The sequence below is a fragment of the Pristiophorus japonicus genome, chromosome 12 (assembly GCF_044704955.1).
Source record: "Pristiophorus japonicus isolate sPriJap1 chromosome 12, sPriJap1.hap1, whole genome shotgun sequence".
Classification (NCBI taxonomy): Eukaryota; Metazoa; Chordata; class Chondrichthyes; family Pristiophoridae; genus Pristiophorus; species Pristiophorus japonicus.
This window is the reverse complement of record NC_091988.1, coordinates 83,521,371-83,543,704: the sequence shown is the minus strand read 5'-3', so window position 1 is coordinate 83,543,704 and position 22,334 is coordinate 83,521,371. Positions and strand designations below refer to the sequence as shown.

The 22,334-nt window shown below is 43.0% G+C and overlaps 1 protein-coding gene across 1 annotated transcript in view; it reads right to left on the bottom strand.

Moving 5' to 3' along the window:
• The window catches only part of LOC139277363 (metabotropic glutamate receptor 7-like), a 921,672-nt gene that overhangs the window by 336,340 nt on the left and 562,998 nt on the right, over nucleotides 1–22,334 (bottom strand). Inside the window, exon 6 of the mRNA XM_070895726.1 lies at nucleotides 13,539–13,739. Coding sequence (XP_070751827.1) covers nucleotides 13,539–13,739 — 201 coding nt within the window. The remainder of the gene's footprint in view (nucleotides 1–13,538; nucleotides 13,740–22,334) is intronic.

Below are 22,334 nucleotides of genomic sequence, written 5' to 3'. Positions count from 1 at the left end.
ATTCCGACCATAGTGTTAAACAAACAAAATTAATCGTACCATGAGAGAGATGTCAATCCTCCTTTCTCTGATTGGATTAATTGAATCATTCTCTTCCCCTTCCCCAACTTACCACCTCTCATCATTCCTATTTGTCTTGATCTGCTTGTACCAATATTAAGCTTAGCCAAGCATTTTAATCTATAATAACCCAGATAATTTAAAGCCTTTGAGATTCACTCCTGTACTGCAACTTACTAATTAAGCTTATGATTCGTTGTTCATTTTGCTTTTACATGTTAATATAATATCTTATCATTAGCAGAGCCAACCATTGTCAAATCCTTATTTTTTGCACATAAATCAATGTCCAAAGAGCACTATATTCATTTTTTAAAAACTTGATATGAAAAGACTTGCTTTGAGTGGTGGGGGAGGGGGGGATTCTTCCTTCTATCTAGGGTTCCCAACCCTCCAAGATTGGCCTGGAATCTCCAGGAATTAAAGATTCATCTCCAGACACTGCGAGCAACCCAGGATAATACTCAGAGGGACAATCAAAGAATGTTGTTTTATTTTCCAATTTATTGGAATGCTTTTGTTTATCAGTTATAAAGATATTGAAGATGTGAAAAAAGGCTGTTTGACCAACAGTCAAGAACTTCACAAAAGCAAAATACTGCGGATGCTTAAATCTGAAATAAAAACAGAAAATGCTGGAAATTTCAGCGGGTCAGGCAGCATCTCTGGAGAGAGAACAGAGTTAACGTTTCAGGTCTGTGACCTTTCGTCAGTTTGAGATGTAACAGAGTCTTCAGGTAGTGAAAGGGCAGTGAAAGGGGGAGGGGAGGTAAGAACAAACGGGAAGGTCTCTGATAGGATGGAAGGCAGGAGAGATTAAGAGACAAAAGGGATGATGGGTAAGAATGAGATGACAATGGGACAAGTTAAGAAACAAAAGATGAGTCTAGATAGGGTGTGAATGGTGGAATCATCACCAGCTGCCGTGGGATAGAGGGGAAAAAAAGGGAGCGGGTTGTAAAAAAAGTGAATAAAATATGGGCAGAGGTTATGGTCTGAAATTGTTGAACTCGATATTGAGTTCAGGAGGCTACAAAGTGTCTAAATGAAAGATGAGGTGCTGTTCCTCGAGCTAACATTGAGCTTCATTGGAACAGTGTAGGAGGCCGAGAACGAAGAGACCAGAGTGGCTGTGGAGCGGGTAATTAAAGTGATGGACGAACAGAAGCTCGGGGGTCACACCAACGGACTGAACGGAGATGTTCTGCAAAACAGTCACTCAAGAAATATCCAATTGGATAATGAAGAGTCTTTTCGCTTTCCAATTGGTTTGAGATGGCGGGGCGCTGTGAGGACGGATGTGTGGGAGGAGCGTTGGGGCAGGGCAGTTGGAGGCAGGAGGCCATGCGATGACACCTCCAGGAATGCTTTCAACCAGAGTTGGCAACCCTACTTCTGCCCCATTTTGCTGCCTGAACAAGGCCGATTGTCGGGCAGGCCTCGGTTCAGGCAGTTAGAGCTCCCACTGGAAACAGGCAGGGGCTTCATTATTGGATTCGAAAAAGGGCCGTGGAAGGAATCCGCACTGTTTTTTAGTCTCGGGGATGTACTGGACACTGGCTCTCTGACATGCCAGTGAAACCTGCCGGGGGACAAAGCCTCAGGCTAAACTGCGAGGGAGGGTATATAAAAGGCACACAATTTCAAGTTAAGTGCATCGGGCCTCTTAAACACCATAGATGTTTGTGCAGTGGAGGGCAGAAGGGCACACAACATCTGACCACCCTGGCATCCTTCCAGTGGTCCCCTTCCTAATGGTACCAATAATGGGAGATCAGGGCAAAATAATTAATAAATAATTGCATCTGGCACAAAGGCTCATGAAAGCCTAAATCGCCTTGGGAATCAGTGTAGTTATCCACCTTCTCAGAATCTGGATCAGCAGAGGGGTAGAAGCCAAGCTCTGCTGCAAGGACACCAGTGGTACCATGCGGCACAAAGCATGCAACATGTGCAGGGACAGTAACGGTTAGCTGTGACCAAATACTTGGCTGCACTATCTCGCAGGCCCGCTGCAGTGCTCACCCATGGGATGTTACTATAGAGTGGCACAGAGGAAAACTCTCCCGATGCAGCACCAACTTGACATCAACAGCCATCAAAGAGGTGGCCAAGTGTTGGGCTGTACCATCACTTCTCTGCAAACACACGCCTGCATCCAAGCGTTCCTTTCCCTCGATCCTGGCCACGAGTACTTCATCCATGTTCCTTCAGCCTTGGCAAAGTTTGCTCATGAGTTGAGATGTTCTGCAGAAGCTTTCCAAATTTTCAACCCCTTCCTTGTGACACTCCCCTTTTCATTTGTCCCATCGCTTTAAATTTGCCTACCCACCAATTTTCATCGATCAGTGGCATCATCCCTAAAACCAGTGTTCCTGGATTTACGAATCATTATGCAAATGAGGTAAGACACGTAAGATCTGTGTTATTAGTGCTTGGAATTCTAGGGGGGGGGCGGGGGCAGAGGGAGAGCAGGGTGAGGGAACTAGAATGGAACTGTTTTACACTTTTAAGATAAAAATCATATTAATTTATATGTAAGCATCATGCGTCAAATGCATTGACCTCTGTTCACAAATCTCCAATCCATGCTCCAGTCAAGTGTGCCTCTACATAACATAAGAACATAAGAATTAGGAACAGGAGTAGGCTATCTAGCCCCTCGAGCCTGCTCCGCTATTCAACAAGATCATGGCTGATCTGGCCGTGGACTCAGCTCCACTTACCCGCCCGCTCCCCATACCCCTTAATTCCCTTATTGGTTAAAAATCTATCTATCTGTGACTTGAATACATTCAATGAGCTAGCCTCAACTGCTTCCTTGGGCAGAGAATTCCACAGATTCACAACCCTCTGGGAGAAGAAATTCCTTCTCAACTCAGTTTTACATTGGCTCCCCCGTATTTTGAGGCTGTGCCCCCTAGTTCTAGTCTCCCTGACCAGTGGAAACAACCTCTCTGCCTCTATCTTGTCTATCCCTTTCATTATTTTAAATGTTTCTATAAGATCACCCCTCATCCTTCTGAACTCCAATGAGTAAAGACCCAGTCTACTCAATCTATCATCAAAAGGTAACCCCCTCATCTCCGGAATCAGCTTAGTGAATCGTCTCTGTACCCCCTCCAAAGCTAGTATATCCTTCCTTAAGTTAGGTGACCAAAACTGCACGCAGTACTCCAGGTGCGGCCTCAACAATACCCTAGACAGTTGCAGCAGGACCTCCCTGCTTTTGTACTCCATCCCTCTCGCAATGAAGGCCAACATTCCATTCGTCTTCCTGATTACCTGCTGCATCTGCAAACTAACTTTTTGGGATTCATGCACAAGGACCCCCAGGTCCCTCTGCACCGCAGCATGTTGTAATTTCTCCCCATTCAAATAATATTCCCTTTTTCTGTTTTTTTCCCAAGGTGGATGACCTCACACTTCCTGACATTGTATTCCATCTGCCAAACCTTAGCCCATTTGTTTAACCTATCTAAATCTCTTTGCAGCCTGTCTGTGTCCTCTACACAACCCACTTTCCCACTAATCTTTGTGTCATCTGCAAATTTTGTTACACTACACTCTGTCCCCTCTTCCAGGTCATCCGAAAAGGACTCATTTATCCTGACTCTCTGCTTTCTGTTAGCCAGCCAATTCTCTATCCATGCTAATACATTTCCACTGACCCCGTGTACCTTTATCTTCTGCAGTAACTTTTTGTGTGGCACCTTATCGAATGCCTTTTGAAAATCTAAATACACCACATCCATCGGTACACCTCTATCCAGCATGCTCGTTACATCCTCAAAGAATTCCAGTAAATTAGTTAAACATGATTTCCCCTTCATGAATCCATGCTGCGTCTGCTTGATTGCACTATTCCTATCTAGATGTCCCGCTATTTCTTCCTTCATGATAGTTTCAAGCATTTTCCCCACTACAGATGTTAAACTAACCGGCCTATAGTTACCTGCCTTTTTTGTCTGCCCCCTTTTTTAAACAGAGGCGTTACATTAGCTGCTTTCCAATCCGCTGGTACCTCCCCAAAGTCCAGAGAATTTTGGTAGATTATCACAAATGCATCTGCTATCACTCCCGCCATCTCTTTTATTACCCTGGGATGCATTTCATCAGGACCAGGGGACTTGTCTACCTTGAGTCCCATTAGCCTGTCCAGCACTACCCCCCTAGTGATAGTGATTGTCTCCAGGTCCTCCCTTCCCACATTCCTGTGACCAGCAATTTCTGGCATGGTTTCTGTGTCTTCCACTGTGAAGACCGAAGCAAAAAAATTGTTTAAGGTCTCAGCCATTTCCACATTTCCCATTATTAAATCCCCCTTCTCATCTTCTAAGGGACCAACATTTACTTTAGTCACTCTTTTCCGTTTTATATATCTGTAAAAGCTTTTACTATCCATGTTTATGTTTTGCGCAAGTTTACCTTCGTAATCTATCTTTCCTTTCTGCATCAGGAGCAAAATATTGAAGAATTTCTAACAACAATAGTTTGCGCGTATCGCCTTTAACATAGTAAAACATCCCAAGGCGCTTCACAGGAGCGTAATCAGACAAAAATTGACACCGAGCTAAAGAAGGAGACATTAGGACAAAAGCTGGCTCAATGTGATAGGTTTTAAGGAGGGCCTTCAAGGAGAAGAGAGAGGTGGATGGGTTTAAGGATGGAATTCCTGTGCTTAGGGCCTAGACATTCATATACATTCTTTAAATATGTAATGTAAAACTATAATTTTCATCATCAGGTTCTGATGCACATATAAGCATTAATAAGTAACTAAACATGACAAATTTCCCAACAGTTGGACGTACACTTGAGTTTTAAAGCTATCTGTCAAATCTGCTGAGCAGTTTACACTTGACGGAATGCTCCTGCGGAAGCAGAGTGTTCTGCCTCGGTGACGGGACTGTTTGTCCATTAGAATTGTATTGACTTGATCACTGATTATGGAGCAGTATTTGCAGTAGCTATGCAAAGTCTATAGAATGGACTGCCGCTACCTACACGTTAAAGGAGGTTGCAAAAAGGTGAAATGATCTTTGTAGGCGGAAAATAAATCAGGTAGAGGAAATGAGAATAAATAGAGCACAATAAAGTGCTGAATTGCACAAAACCACAAATGCTGCAATATTTAACATAACTTAATTACTTATATATGATGAATGCCAAGGCTTGTTCTAGTTTTAGGGATAAAGACAGTATGTTATTAATGGATCTCCAAAGTAATTAACTTCCCTCAACACAGATTACTTGGTGTTGTGTAGGTACATTAATCCACAAGGAACAGAAATGGAACTATTCATGAGTTAATGGTTGAAAAATGGCAATTTTATTAAATATTAAGTGTTAGTATCCCTGCAATGAAACTGAGAAAAGCAAGTTAATGTTTTTGAACTGAACAAGGAAAATACTGCAGACGTTGGGGATCTGAACTAAAAACAGAAAATGCTGAAAATATTCAGCAAGTCAGGCAGCATCTGTGAAGAGAGAAAGGTTTTTGGTCGATGACCTCTCGTCAGATACTGGCTGACCTGCTGAGTGGTTTCTGCTTTCATTCCATGTACAATTTACCTCATCAGTAGCTCTACCCCTTAATTCATCAACTGATTGTTTTCCCCCAATTCCCAAAAGTAATAAACGACAATATCAATCGATTCCACCTCACACCTCCATTGTGCAGCCATGGTCCCAGTAGCACAGGCACCATTAGGCTCTGTGCAGTATTTAATAGTCTTTCTTTGTACTTATCTCGAGAACCTTTAAACCTGTTTCTAATCAAATATTTATCCAGCTCTTTTGAAAAAGATTCGATCAACATAACATTAACTGCTGTTGCTGCCAGTCTGTGTCATATTCACTGCAATATAGTGAGCAAAGATTAGAATCTCCATCTGCCTTTTGAGGCTAGTTAAGATTGAACTGTGCCCTCTAGTTCTGCACTCAGGCTAAGTTACGTGGCCAATTTGTCTCTTGTTTTCAATGTCTCCCAGTTTTATTTCGAAAAGAAGTTGGAGCATATCAACTCTCTCTCTCTACTGTTGTTTCTCCAATGAAAATAAATCAATTCATTTCTTAGAACATAAGAAATAGAAGCAGGAGTAGGCCATTCAGCCCTTCGAGCCTGCTCTGCCATTCAATAAAATCATGGTTGATCTTCTATCTCAGCTCCACTGTCCCATCCTATCCCCATATCCCTTGATTCCCTTAGTATCCAGAAATCTATTGATGTCTGTCTTGAATATACTCAATGACTCAGCATCCACAGCTCCCTGGGGTAGAGAATGCCAAAGATTCATCACTCTCTTAGTGAAGAAATTTCTCTTCATCTCAGTCCTAAATGGGCGACCCCTGGTTCTAGACACCCCAGCCAGGGGAAACATTCTCCCTGCATCTACCCTGTCAATAACCTACTTTGATAAGACATGTTCTTAAAAAAAAGTAGAAGTTGCCCTCAGTTTCTGTGGTTCTGCCTACGGTCACAGCTGTCCAGACAGATCCAGTAATATCAGCCAAGTACCGAATCTGTCTGACCTTGTACGAAGTTTTGTCAAGGAAATAAGAGTCAGACTGCAGAAGGTCAAGATTATACAACTTGCTTTGTTGAGCAGGGATACCTCCAAGGCTCTGTAGCTTAGTAGCTAATCTTTTATTCCCACCTCCACCCCTCAATGAATTAGACCAGGAGCACAGGATTTAATTTTAATCTTTATACTTCAGCTACATTTTATCTTTTTCTCCTTCCCTTCGCCTTCTCATCGAATGCCTCTTTCCCAGCAGAGACTCCAGGAGGGAAAACGAATTCTCAGCCTCTGGCCAGGGACGCTGTGTGATTGGTTATTTGGGAGTACACAAGAGGAGTCACACTGACCATCTGCTTTTAGCATTTGTATTGTCCCTCCTTCTTTTTATTTTGTAAGGATCACCAAGATATCACAACAATCCATTCCAACAAGAAAAGCAAATTGCAGAATGTGCCGTCAAGTGATTTTTGTAGAATAGTGAACAACTTTCCATAATCACCTGCAGAATAAACAATTCCCCACAATAACCTCGGTTTAGAAGCAAAGCAATTTAAAATAATTGTCCAGCTCAAAGGCAGAATCTGAAGAGATGAGATGTGATGTAGGTTGGTAAGGATTATTTTGGATACATGCAAAGTTTCAACTAATTCAAGCCTTTGTTATTCAAGTTTGCCTGTTCCCTGATTCCTGGTATGAAGGGATTGTCCTCCGAGGAGAGAGTGAGAAGACTAGGTCTATTTTCCCTAGAATTTAGAAGAATGAGATGTGATCGCATTGAAAAATATAAAATTCTTAAGGTACCTGACAGTGTAGATGCTGGGAGGATGTTCCCTCTGGATGGGGTGTCCAGAACTAAAGGTCAGAGTCTTGGAATAAGGATTCGCCTATTTAGGACTGAGATGAGGTGAAATTTTTTCACTCAAAGGGTTGTGAATCTTTGGAATTCTCTACCCCAGAGAGCTGTGGATGCTCAGTCATTGAGTATATTCAAGACAGAGATCGATAGATTTTTGGATATTAAGTGAATAAAGGGATATGGGGATAGTGCAGGAAGGTGGAGTTGAGGTAGAAGATCAGCCATGACCTTATTGAATGGTAGAGCAGGCTTGAGGGGCTAAATGCCCGATTCCTTCTCTTATTTTTTTATGTTCTTAAGGGCATTTTGACTTTCTTAGTTCCATCTGTACAGGCAAGATGCTATGTTGTGCTGTGTTACTTCAACAGCAAGGACCGCAAAGGTATCCCTGTTTGTGTTGTGAAGTTTTCATTTACTGCTCAGGCTAAAACTTTTAATAAGAATTTATTCTGAGTCATACATTTTTTACAGAAGCAAAAACAAATCCATCAAATAAAATAACAACACAGTCATTTATTCTCACTAAAACTTTGATTCGGGTGACAGATCCATGTTTTAGCCAACTTCAAATGATAAGGAACAAAGTAGTATCCATTTCCCTTTAGTTTAGAGCTATGCCTAGTCATGGCAACAATTCAAAATTCTCACTATTTTCTGAAAGATATTTACGTTGCCTTTGTGTATCTATGAGGACATGTTGACCCAGATCGTGCTGGAAATATAATGGTGTGTTAACAATGCACGCCATTATTAATGCGCGAATCAGCCAACAAGTTCAGCGGATTGAGAGCTACACTGTGAATTGCGAATCTGCAGAGTTTGCTGGTCGATTTATGCCATTCCGTCATTTGCCTCATGCAAATGGCATCACGTGCTTAACTGCCCCGTTATTTTTAAGAACTTGCTGAATTCGGACATTAATTGTCATTAAACTCGATATTGAAAATTAAGTCTGATAATTAAGAACGTACATACCCTTCTAACGATGTAATAATTGTTAATGCAATGCCAATCAAACTCTCTGACCCACAATGCGAACAATTGAAACTGTGGAGTCTCATTCCTTCAGGTAGTGAATTGTTCTTAGAGATTTAAAAAATGTCTTTTTGCTTTTCCTTTGTTCTCTCTCTCTCTCTCTCAATCCAATCTTTTTTCCTCTCTTTATTTCACTTTCTGTACCCAATTTGACTTCAATCCACCCTCCTTCTCTGTCGTTCTTCTCTTCCTTTCTCAATCCTTAAATTTCATTAGGTAAGGAGATACATTGTTGGTTCCATCATTTTACGAAGGTCCCAGTTGTCCCATTGCTCTTGCCATCCCATTATGACCAAGTTATGGCACAAAGAAACTGCGAGCTGAACGGTGCAGGAAGAAGTATAACTAACTGTATATACCGTGAGATGCCACGCTCCAGCAGGATCCGGCACTTCCATTTCTCTCATTACTTTATGTCTCGGGAAAAAAATCAATGACTTTGAATACATTCGACGAAAATGTTCTGGCCTTATTGTTTATGTCATGTATGTAACCTTTATGTAACAACACTGCAATACTGCATATACGTAAGAAATGCACACCTTGACCACAGGGGGTGAACTTGTGGGAGACACTCCTCACCTGGTCACCCAGGTATATAAAGGGAGGTCCCACGCAGAGTTATGACTTCTGGGTCCTGTGAATAAAGGTTCAGGTCATAGAGTGACCTTGCCCATAGAATGTGCCTCATGTGGATTTGTGGTATTGTGTAAGGGCTTTACAGTTTACATGATACCAAAGGCATGTGGATCAACAGAATGCAAGCCAGATGCTTTGTTCTGCAAGCCCACCAGTTGTCTCCAGGCTAATCCAATTTCATCTCTTCAAGACCTTAACTGCGTAGATGAGATCTGAATGAAACGTGAACCAGTATTTAGTCAATGAAGTGCCATGATCAAGTTGCTACATTGTGTCTTTGAAACTGGGCTTGTATCCTAATGGCTCCAAGACTAATGATACATATGGCAACTGCTGGCGCCTTGCTGGCAGTTCTGCCATCTCTAACACCACCCCACACCTCCCCCCACCTCCCCCCCCCGCCCCCCCCAAGCACTAGCAATGTGTATTAATTTGAAACCTAATGTTCCAAAGGAGGACGGGTATGTATCAAATGACCAAAGCCATTAAATTGAAAATTGTGTTCTGGCGAAAGGTCATCAACCTGAAATGTTAACTCTGTTTCTCATCACAGATGCTGCCTGACCTGATGAGATTTCCAGCATTTTGTGTTTTTATTTCAGATTCCAGCATCCGCAATATTTTGCTTTTCCATTAAATTGAATGTTCCCAGGCAAAAAAAAAATTCTCAATCTGTGCACCAATCACAGTTATCACTATTTAGATACAGAATTGAAACACATCCACATTATGGTTATAGTTCAATTGACCTGCTTAGTGTTCCTACTCAAAATGATTCCCCTGACTGGATCGAGCTTTCTCCAGAAGGATTAGTCTTACGCCAAAGAGAGATCTGCTGCTACTCTCACTCGTTCTCAACCTCTGACATATTTGTCTCTTGCTTTTGCAATTTTTTTTCTTGAATGGGAGTACTCTGTTTCAGCATGGCAATGTACCGCTGCTCTTGGGGCCGGGGCGGAATCTACACTGTACATCAACAGTAAAGGGCAGAACTGGGAGAGGATCTCGCCTGCACTGTCTAAACATTTAAAATTAATTACAAGCAAATGCGAAAAGTGTCTATTATGTGTGAAGGAGCACTCTAATTGCTGTGGCAATAACTGTCTACTTTTATTTCTGGGCGCTCGAGAACTTTCCCGACAAAGACTAATACAAGCAATACCAGAGACCCTGGAGTGTAATTGCTAAAATGAGGTGACTCCCATCAGGTGTCCATCTAGTATTTAGTTAACAATATGCAAGTACCTGTACCACACATGTCAATGTCTCTGGACCCGTGCACACCTTTGTATACCTGGTTGGACCTGCATTGGATTTACATTCTATGCACTGTCAAACTGAAGTGGTACAAGATTACTCACTCCAAGGAGTCTCACTCTGCTTCCCTCCGAAATCGGGTTGGACCCCAACTCCAGAATAAGTCTTTATGCCAAAGTTGTGGTGTAAATGCTCACTCAAAAACTATTGGAAATGCTGTGTTGGGTTTTGATACGGTGCCATACACATGTCCATTACCCTTTCTTTTTAATGAATAATCAATGGCCCCTTTTCAAAGTGACCTCGTCATCCGTGGTCACACAGCATGCTTGGTTACAGGAGGTTAGTTTTAGCAGTTTCCATGACAGTGATGTTACTTGTATAACAGATCTCTTGATCCCATGCTGCTATCCCGATTTTTCTTTAACAATAAGGAAAAGGTTATATGGTGCCCTATTGGCTTTTACTTCATAATAGCTGACACGTAGAACTAAAAAATGAGACTGAGGTCTGGAAAATGTCAGCGACATTATTATAGGGAGCCAAGCATAAAAATAATACTTAAATCAAGTGACAGAGATTATCAAGGGGTTTAAGCCTTCAGATTTATAGTTCATTTGACTAGAACCTTGCATTTTCTAAAATCGGATTTCTTTCCCGCCTTGATTGAACATATCCTACAGTGGAACCTCCATTATACAACCGCCAATCATCAGCTTTCCCTATTTACTGCCAGAACTTTCATGGAACAATGCCATGCATGAGGTGTTACCTCGTCGCACAGCCCACTGACATCAGTCTCCTCACACTAAAATACCAGGGTCCAGGTTTGCACACACTGTATTTATCATTCACTATTGTCTGGTGAGTATGCCATTTAATGTATTTCCCTTACACTTAAAGACCAGGGCTGGACTTTCCGGGGGATCAGCGGACATGATTGGTGGCCGGTTGGGTGGGAAAGTGTTTATTATCCACAGCCGATCGGGACCGTGCTATGAACCCACCGCCACACGCATTTCCCCGATATTGGGTCTGTCAGCGCTGAGCAGACACAACATGCAGCAGTGGGTTCACAGCGGGGAACGCAATTCAGGTAATTAGTGGCTTGTTTAGAACCATTTAATAATCAATTCAGCACACCTTCTGCATTTGACAGCTCACCCACGAGGTCCACACTGGTTGTGGACCATGTCTGTCAAGCTGAGGCAGGAGGTCAGTGGCCATTGAATCAGCTGTTGAGTTGACAGCTTCAAATGTACAGTAAAAGCTCCCACCTGACAGAGATATCTTCCATCAGCCACAAACTCTTCCTCACGCATTTCCACAACAGGTTCACCATGCTGCAAGTCTTTACAGAAGTTTCCATCCAGTCTGACCTTATTACCTCTCTCACCTTTGACTGATCGCTTCTGTCATCTCAACTTCATCTGCCATCTATTCCATCAGCATGGGTGCTCTTTATACACTCTCATCTTAGTCCTCAGAATCCCACCACGATCAGCCCCAAAACTAGCAGCACAAGGCACACCAGCAGCACCAACAATAACATCACCAACGTTCTCCGCAATTAACTGATGCTGCACAGGACAGAGAGCATCAGCACCCGACCACATTGCTGCCAGGGACGCCAGGGATGGCCTCATCTTCACTTGATGCTGTACGCCCTAGCTGCTACATGATGTGGCAGGTTGGCACCATCCCACACCAACACCATAAAGCATCCTACAATGCCCAAGCTGTTCCTTTCACATTCATCACCATTGTGGGGTGGGGTACCGTTATGTCTCACCATTCACTGCAACTCACTAAGCCACGTTTAAAGGTGCATACACATATCTGTCCAAGAATGTAATGTGTTGAAAATAAATGTTTCAATGTTTGACACCACACTAACAGAAACTTTCCATGAACATTGCAGCCAAGTGCCTACCCTTGTGTGTTGTTAGTTGCTATGATTGCACTAGGATGAGGGTAAGTGTGAGGGGTGGTTAGTGAGATGAGAAAGTGATAATGTAGATAGAGAGAGGGGGATGGGTGGAGGTGCAAGGTAAGTTGGTGTGAATAAGGATGTACAGGAGTAGGGTAGGGAGGGCAGAGTGATGGGGATGTGATGAGAGGCACAGCAGGATTAGGTTGAGTGTGGCTTTGTACTAAAGTTTTGTAATCTACTGAGATCATTGCAATGTTTGCGGCACTGCAGCCTGGTCCTTCTGACCACATGCCTACTTGTGTCCTCCTGTGTAATGTGCGACCAGTGTGTGTGATTTCCTGGGGAGGTCTCTTCCGCCCATTGGAAGGGAAGAGGACCTCCCTGCATGCTGTGACTCCCTTCATAAGCATATGGAGGGAGTCATCGGAGAGCCTGGGTGCAGTCCTGCACCTCTGTGCAGTGTTTGTCAGTGTTTGCAGCACCTCAATGCTGCAGAATACTGACAGCACAACTGTCAAAATAAAGTTGCCCATGATCCCTTTTAGGAAACCGGCTGATGACACGTCATCAAATGACATCACCAGACCAGCTTCCTCTAATTGGCCGGCAAACGCACTGGGCAGGCTTAACAAGCCCAATCAAGGGAAATTCATTTCAGAGGTCAGGATGGAGACAGTAGTGGGGTCGGGTTCCCCCACCGACATCGCCCGCCACGGACCCACCGAGGTCAGCAAAATCCCAGCCTAGGTGGGGGTCAACGCACATCATTTTAAACATTTACCCCAACATTTACCCCAAAAGATGGGTATTAAGGGAAGTTTTACCACACTTACCTTATACTAAAGCTCCCCTTTAAGAACAAGAGAATTGTATTTGGAGGTAAATTACATTTCAGATCTCAATTAAGTCCTGAGAGTTCTTTCCTTATGAATTAAATGGGAATGATTTCTTTGAGTGTCTATTGCACAGTTCCAGGAATAAAATCTCTCACAGATTTTGGCAGTGACCACTGATTGTTCTATTAAAGGAGTGCCAGAAGCACCTGAGATTAAAACAAAATTTGCTGCAGAATAATTACTCATTTTACAGTTAATATTGAGAAAAAAAACTGACCAGTTGATTTTATGTACTTTTGGATACACTGATGTAACTAAACAATGGCAAATACATAAATAATGGACAATAAATTGTCAATTCGCCCATTTCTCCAGCAATGCAAAATCAGCAGGCTTACCATTAAAATGTATATTACGGATGTATCGCAGGAGATCTTCTCCACTAACTGGCTCCATCGCAGGACAGATGCTAGTGTAGCCTGGGCAGAAATCTTTGTGCATGTTGTGTAGAGCGTGAGCCATGGCATATACAGCGTCAATCACAAACTGAACTTTACCCTCCTGTTGGTATTGGGAGTGTGATCCAATCCTCTCCTCTCCTGGGGGAGATGGAAATTCAACAGAGCAAATTAATTGTCACAAAATGATTATCCTAGTGGTCATTAAAATATCCTTAGCCAAGATAATAATATCAGTAATATTAGTGGACAGATACTTATTCATATGACATTCCTCAATCTGCTGTTTGAGTGTAGGTGTCATGCCATTTATTTGAAATGATCTGAAAAGAATGTTATATGAAGTCATTAAGCATTAGTCCACTAGTATTGCCACCAGAATCTAGCATTCTATCAAGATTAAATTCTATCATGGAATAAAATGTTCACACAAGAATTACTGCAGGATGCAATTGATCCACAAGTCTACGAGATCACATGTTGTCAATAACAAAGGTAATTGATAGCTGACGTTAAGTTCGAAGGCTGTAATTCAATGCACGAGTATGGATGAAGTTTATCAATGGTATCAGAACCTGAGGTACAATATCACACTGAAGTTTACCATCTCTGTTGGAGACAATATATAGTTGAATAGTTTGTTTTGTAAATACAGTTCTAAATTTCTTTCCATTAAGTGTTAGACATGCAGTTACACATTGGAGGCAGTATGATGAAAGTGGAAGAGTAATAACGTTGAATGTGATATTGTAAAGTTGAATATGATACATTGCAGGATTCAGAGTATTTTGGGGGATAAAGAGCATTGGAAGTGACAGATAACATACTCAAATGTATATTAGTCCATTACAACTGCTAGCCAGTAGATCTGGCGGCAGTTTGTTAATGTCCTGTGCTTTTGCCGCAGACATCAGGTAGAGCCAAAGGAATTCAGTTGTCAGAAAAAAGCAAGTCTGAGCTAATATCCCCTCCATTTTATAGTATCTTCTGATCCAAAATATAGATTTGGTATCCCTTCATTCATTTTTGATAGAAAGAAAGAATGAACTTGCATTTATGTAACATCTTATCAAGTCCGAAAGTGGATTACTTCTGAAATACAATCACTGCTTTAAATGGGTACACTCCTGCTTCTGGTCAAGGACTACACATAAATCTCACTTCTTAACTTTAACGTTATGATGCTAAGTAACCTGGTGTACATTTCCAGCATTTTCTGCTTTTATTGCCAAAGTTTAATCATTAAAAACGACTTCCAAAGATAAAGTCTGTGTGACCTCTTGACCATCTCAAATGGTAAATGTGACGGCCAGAGTTTTTCATTTATGCATTCTCTAGCCCTTTATCTCCTGCCCATTCATTTTAAAGGGAGGAGACAGTGTAAACAGTATCAAGACACAATTGGAGATAGTTTTGTAGAGAGAGCAATTACAGGAATATGGAGGAAAGGGAAGGAATTAGGGCACACATTTTTGGGGCATAGAGGACTTTTCTGTTCCTCAAAATTCTCATTAACTGAACTAATTTCATATCTAATCAGTATAAAATATTGAAATGTCTGAAAATGTATATATTTTTTATTCGGTTATGGGATGTGGGCGTCACTGGCAAGGTCAGCATTTATTGCCCATGCAATATTGAAATACTTTATTAGGATGGCATGTAATAGGGCAGTGGCCCTTACCATAATACTCTCTGATATATCATTGGCCCAAATTTTGCTGTGAAAATAATGGTGAGGCTAACAGCACTCATCATTATTTAGGCGCAACTTCTGGTGAATGGAGATGGGCAGTTAAAAGTAAAAATCCGGAAGTTGCTATCCGAGATGCGCTGCCTCTCTGTAAAATGTGTGAAAACAGCATTTCACAATCTGACTCCCCATTCAAATGAATTGAACGGCGTGAAGTTGCAGTGCTGACACTAAAAGTTAGGGCTTGTCCATTCCAGTCTAAGTACCCTTTTAATGGCATGCTAAATCTTAAATAGCACCAAACAATCTCCCGGGCACTGAAAACTAGCTTTTATATTTGGAGTCTCATTCCTTCAGATTTTAATTGTTGTTGGAGATTTTATTAAATTATTTTTTTTTTAACTTTCTCTTTCTGTCACTTTTATGTCTCAATCGAATCTTTCTCTCTTTCTATTTTGCTTTCTGTACATGAATTGACATTGAATTCATTATTCCAACTGACACTTCCTGGTTCAGGCTCTGTGCTGCTCATTAATGATTCTTCAATGTGATTGGTTAAGGACATGTACAGTTGCTATCCCTGTTTGGGGATGGGAACCAATGCAGGGAGACAGAGGGAAACAAAAAGGAGACAAAAGCAAAAGACAGAAAGGAGATGAGTAAAAGTGGAGGGCAGAGAAACCCAAAGCAAAAAACAAAAAGGGCCACTGAATGTAAAGGGGCTGCAGGAGGGGTCAAAACTAAAAATCATGGTTTTAAAACTAGTATTAAAACACTCTACCTAAACGCACGCAGCATTCAAAATAAAGTAAATGAGTTGACGGCACAAATCATTACAAATGGGTATGATTTGGTGGCCATTAAAGAAACGTGGTTGCAGGGTGGCCAAGACTGGGAATTAAACATACAGGGGTATCTGACGATTCGGAAAGATAGACAAGAAGGGAAAGGAGGTGGGGTAGCTCTGTTAATAAAGGATGATATCAGGGCAGTTGTGAGAGACGATATTGGCTCTAATGAACAAAATGTTGAATCATTGTGGGTGGAGATTAGAGATAGTATGGGGAAAAAGTCACTGGTGGGCATAGTTAAAAGGCCCCCAAATAATAACTTCACGGTGGGGCGGGCAATAATAAAGGGAATAATAGAGGCATGTGAAAAAGGAACGGCAGTAATCATGGGGGATTTTAACCTACATATCGATTGGTCAAATCAAATCGCATGGGGTAGCCTGGAGGAGGAATTCATAGAATGCATATGGGATTGTTTCTTAGAACAGTATGTTACAGAACCTACAAGGGAGCAAGCTATCTTAGATCTGGTCCTGTGTAATAAGACAGGAATAATAAACGATCTCCGAGTAAAAGATCCTCTCGGAATGAGTGATCACAGTATGGTTGAATTTGTAATACAGATTGAGGGTGAGGAAGTAGTGTCTCAAATGAGCATACTATGCTTAAACAAAGGGGACTACAGTGGGATGAGGGCAGAGTTGGCTATAGTAGACTGGAAACATAGACTAAATGGTGGCACAATTGAGGAACAGTGGAGGACTTTTAAGGAGCTCTTTCATAGTGCTCAACAAAAATATATTCCAGTGAAAAAGAAGGGCGGTAAGAGAAGGGATAACCAGCCGTGGATAACCAAGGAAATAAAGGAGAGTATCAAATTAAAAACCAATGCGTATAAGGTGGCCAGGGTTAGTAGGAAAATAGAAGATTGGGAAAATTTTAAACGACAGCAAAGAATGACGAAGAAAGCAATAAAGAAAGGAAAGATAGATTACGAAAGTAAACTTGTGCAAAACATAAAAACGATAGTAAAAGCTTTTACAGATATATAAAACGGAAAAGAGTGAACAGACTGTCTCTCTTTTCTCTTTAAAAGAGAATACTGAGGGGTGACCTAATAGAGGTCTTTAAACTTACGAAAGATTTTGATAGAGTGGATAGAGAGAGAATGATACCACATGTGGGGAAGAGAAAAACTAGAGGCCATCAATAGTCACCATGAAATCCAATCGGGAATTCAGAAGAAACTTCTTCACTCAAAGAGTGCTGAGAATGCGGAACTCGCTTCCACAGGGAGTAGTTGAGGTGAATAGTATTGATGCATTTAAGGGGAAGCTAGATAAGCATATGAGAGAGAAGGGAATAGAGGGTTATGCTGATAAAGTTAGATGAGGCAGTATGGGAAGAGTCTCAAGTGGAGCATAAACAGATTGGTTGGGCTGAATGGCCTGTTAATGTATTGGAGATAATACATAATTGTATGTAATGTCTAAAAAAAAAGATTCCTCCAGAGTTCCGTGTAACTTTGTCATTTGGCACAGAAGACTGTACTTACACTGAAGTCTGAGATCTACAATATCGATCTGAAAGGCCGATGGGCCAGATTGGGCAATTGGGTTTGGAGACTGATTTGATCTGCCATTGTTTCTGCAACAATGTTAGCCTCACTACTGTTGTGTATGGAGAAAGAGTCAGACTGAACACTGTGAGCTCAAAGTAAAGTGTGACCTTAGTATTTTATTGCAGGTCTCCAGAGATGCCTCTCCAATCTGTGCAGCCTCATTAAATACCTGTGCTCCCAACAGATTGTGGGATCCCTTGGGACTCCAGCGATGGGCCCCCTGGTGGCTGTACAGAGTAAATACAAGTCCACATATATAACAACACTCCCCCACAAAGTCAATAGTGTAACGATTTACAATGTGAGTCAATCTGGGGCCTTTTTGCCCTGGTTGATCGTCTCGGTGTGAAAGCTAGTGTTGTTGAATCATTTGTTGGGCCCTCGTTGGGCTGCCATGCAGCTGGCTTTGCTGGGCTGCCTAGTGTGTTGGGCCCTGCTGGGCTGCTGTGGATGATGGGTTCTGCTTCGTGGTCAACCATGGTGCCGGTTGCCACTGGTGTGTATTTTGGGGGATCAAAAAAGGTAGGGTCCAATGTAGGTTGCTAAGGATAGTCCGTGAATCTGAATTTGATTTGGTCCAAGTGTTTCCTGTGAATTTGAAAGTTTGATCCGAAATACCCTGCTCTTCTCTTTGGCCATGACAGTGCCGGCAAGCCACTTGGGACCTTGTCCATAATTTAATACAAATACATGATCATTGATTTCAATCTCGCGTGACATTTACTCTATCATGGTATGCACTTTGTTGAAGGCCCTGCTCTTTACTTGTTCATGTAGATCAGGGTGAACTAACGAGAGCCTTCCTTGTCTTAAGTGCTCTTGTCATGAGCAGTTCAGCAGGTGGGATCCCAGTGAGTGAGTGGGGTCTCGTGCGGTAGCTAAGCAGGACTCGGGATAGGCAAGTCTACAGTGAGCTTTCAGTTACCCTCTTCAAGTCTTGCTTGATGGTTTGAATATAAGGGGGCTGCAGGAGGGGTCAAAACTAAAAATCATGGTTTTAAAACTAGTATTAAAACACTCTACCTGAACGCACGCAGCATTCGAAATAAAGTAAATGAGTTGACGGCACAAATCATTACAAATGGGTATGATTTGGTGGCCATTACAGAATCGTGGTTGCAGGGTGGCCAAGACTGGGAATTAAACATACAGGGGTATCTGACAGTTCGGAAGGATAGACAAGAAGGGAAAGGAGGTGGGGTAGCTCTGTTAATAAAGGATGATATCAGGCCAGTTGTGAGAGATGATATTGGCTCTAATTAACAAAATGTTGAATCATTGTGGGTGGAGATTAGAGATAGTAAGAGGAAAAAGTCACTGGTAGGCATAGTTTATAGGCCCCCAAATAATAACTTCATGGTGGGGCGGACAATAATCAAGGAAAAAATGGAGGCATGTGAAAAAGGAACGGCAGTAATCATGGGGGATTTTAACCTACATATCGATTGGTCAAATCAAATCGCACGGGGTAGCCTGGAGGAGGAATTCATAGAATAATACGGGATTGTTTCTTAGAACAGTATGTTACAGAACCTCCAAGGGAGCAAGCTATCTTAGATCTGGCCCTGTGTCATGAGTCAGGAATAATAAACGATCTCCGAGTAAAAGATCCTCTCGGAATGAGTGATCACAGTATGGTTGAATTTGTAATACAGATTGAGGGTGAGGAAGTAGTGTCTCAAACGAGCGTACTATGCTTAAACAAAGGGGACTACAGTGGGATGAGGGCAGAGTTGGCTAAAGTAGACTGGGAACACAGACTAAACGGTGGCACAATTGAGGAACAGTGGAGGACTGTTAAGGAGTTCTTTCACAGTGCTCAACAAAAATATATTCCAGTGAAAAAGAAGGGCGGTAAGAGAAGGGATAACCAGCCGCGGATAACCAAGGAAATAAAGGAGAGTATCAAATTAAAAACCAATGCGTATAAGGTGGCCAAGGTTAGTGGGAAAATAGAAAATTGGGAACATTTTAAACGACAGCAAAGAATGACTAAGAAAGCAATAAAGAAAGGAAAGATAGATTACGAAAGTAAACTTGCGCAAAACATAAAAACAGATAGTAAAAGCTTTTACCGATATATAAAACGGAAGAGAGTGACTAAAGTAAATGTTGGTCCCTTAGAAGATGAGAAGGGGGATTTAATAATGGGAAATGTGGAAATGGCTGAAACCTTAAACAATTATTTTGCTTTGGTCTTCACAGTGGAAGACACAAAAACCATGCCAAAAATTGCTGGTCACGGGAATGTGGGAAGGGAGGACCTTGAGACAATCACTATCACTAGGGGGGTAGTGCTGGACAGGCTAATGGGACTCAAGTTAGACAAGTCCCCTGCTCCTGGTGAAATGCATCCCAGGGTATTAAAAGAGATGGCGGAAGTTATAGCAGATGCATTCGTTATAACCTACCAAAATTCTCTGGACTCTGGGGAGATACCAGCGGATTGGAAAGCAGCTAATGTAACGCCTCTGTTTAAAAAAGGGTGCAGACAAAAGGCAGGTAACTATAGGCTGGTTAGTTTAACATCTGTAGTGGGGAAAATGCTTGAAGCTATCATTAAGGAAGAAATAGCGGGATATCTAGATAGGAATAGTGCAATCAAGTAGACGCAACATGGATTCATGAAGGGGAAATCATGTTTAACTAATTTACTGGAATTTTTTGAGGATATAACGAGCATGGCTGATAGAGGTGTACCGATGGATGTGGTGTATTTAGATTTCCAAAAGGCATTCGATAAGGTGCCACACAAAAGGTTACTGCAGAAGATAAAGGTACGCGGAGTCAGAGGAAATGTATTAGCATGGATCGAGAATTGGCTGGCTAACAGAAAGCAGAGAGTCGGGATAAATGGGTCCTTTTTGGGTTGGAAATCGGTGGTTAGTGGTGTGCCACAGGGATCGGTGCTGGGACCACAACTGTTTACAATATACATAGATGACCTGGAAGAGGGGACAGAGTGTAGTGTAGCAAAATTTGCAGATGACACAAAGATTAGTGGGAAAGCGGGTTGTGTAGAGGACACAGACAGGCTGCAAAGAGATTTAGATAGGTTAATTGAATGGGCTAAGGTTTGGCAGATGGAATACAATGTTGGAAAATGTGAGGTCATCCACCTTGGAAAAAAAAACAGTAAAAGGGAATATTATTTGAATGGGGAGAAATTACAACATGCTGCGGTGCAGAGGGACCTGGGGGTCCTTGTGCATGAAACTCTTTTGAATTTACCTGCAAAAACATAAACATTAAAACCATGCCACCCGACCTGGGTGACACAGCAGACATTTTCAAGGCTTTTTTTTTTTTTTTTGGCGCTAAAATCAAATTTTTCCAGTGCCCCCTATAAAAGGGGAGGGGGACACTAAAAGCACCGGCAATGAAAACAAATTAAACTTTAAAACGTAAAATCAAATTAAAATTTGGTTGCCGGGCGTGATGATGCACTCCAGTCCCTCCGGTGCCCACCTCTCGCGGAAGGCCGCGAGCGTACCGGTGGACACCGCGTGCTCCATCTCCAAGGACACCCTGGACCGGATGTAAGAGCGGAAGAGAGACAGGCAGTCAGGTTGAACGACCCCCTCGACCGCCCGCTGCCTGGACCGGCTGATGGCACCCTTGGCCGTGCCCAGGAGCAATCCTACGAGGAGGCCCTCGGACCTACCCGCTCCCCTCCGCACAGGGTGCCCAAAGATCAGGAGAGTGGGACTGAAGTGCAGCCAGAATTTCAGGAGCAGCCCCTTCAAATAATGGAACACGGGCTGCAACCTTGTGCACTCAATAAAAACATGGAACACGGACTCCTCCAGACCGCAGAAATTGCAGGCGGCCTGGGAGTCCGTGAACCGGCTTAAAAATTTGTTGCACGGCACTGCTCCGTGCACCACCCTCCAGGCCAAGTCCCCGATGAATAGTGGGAGGACCCCTGCGTAGAGTGCCCTCCATCGGGGACCCCCGCCTCCTCCGGACGGCAAGATGGTACGCCATGGCGTGTCCGGACGGCCGGCGAGGATGGCAAAGTTGAGGGTGTGCAGGAGCAGCCCGTACAGGAAACCCCTCCGCGCGGAACTGAAAGGCACGGAGGGGATTTCCCCGAGGCGGCTCAAGTTGTGAGGCGCCGGCCCCCGAGGGAGGTTCCGGGGTTTGGCGCCAATGAGGAATTCCGTCCGGATGGGGGTCAGTTCGGACGGGATCTCCCCACGTGCTTGAGCCTCCTCGATGCACCTAACGGAGTCAGGGCCCAGAGCTGTTTTTAGCGACTCGATGGCATCGGCCGCGTGGCGGACGTTGGCAGAATTTAGGCGCTGCGCCAGCGTGTCTGGCGCCATCCAGCCCGCTCCTCCGCCATCGAGCAGGTCCCTGACCCTGGTCACCTCACCAGCCACAGCCCTCTCTTCCGACCGCCACATAAAACCTCGGCCGTGGAGGTACGGATTCCCGAGCAGCGGTTCCTGCAGGACGGCCGCCACTCCAGCCGGCGGAGAGCTGCGCTTGGTGGAGACTTTGTTCCAGACCCTGATGAGTTCCCTGTAAAAGACAGGCAGCTCCCGGAGGGCGGTCCTGGCACCCCCCAAGTTCACAAACAGGAGCTGCGTGTCATAATTGAGGTCACGCTGCTGGCGGAAGAAATA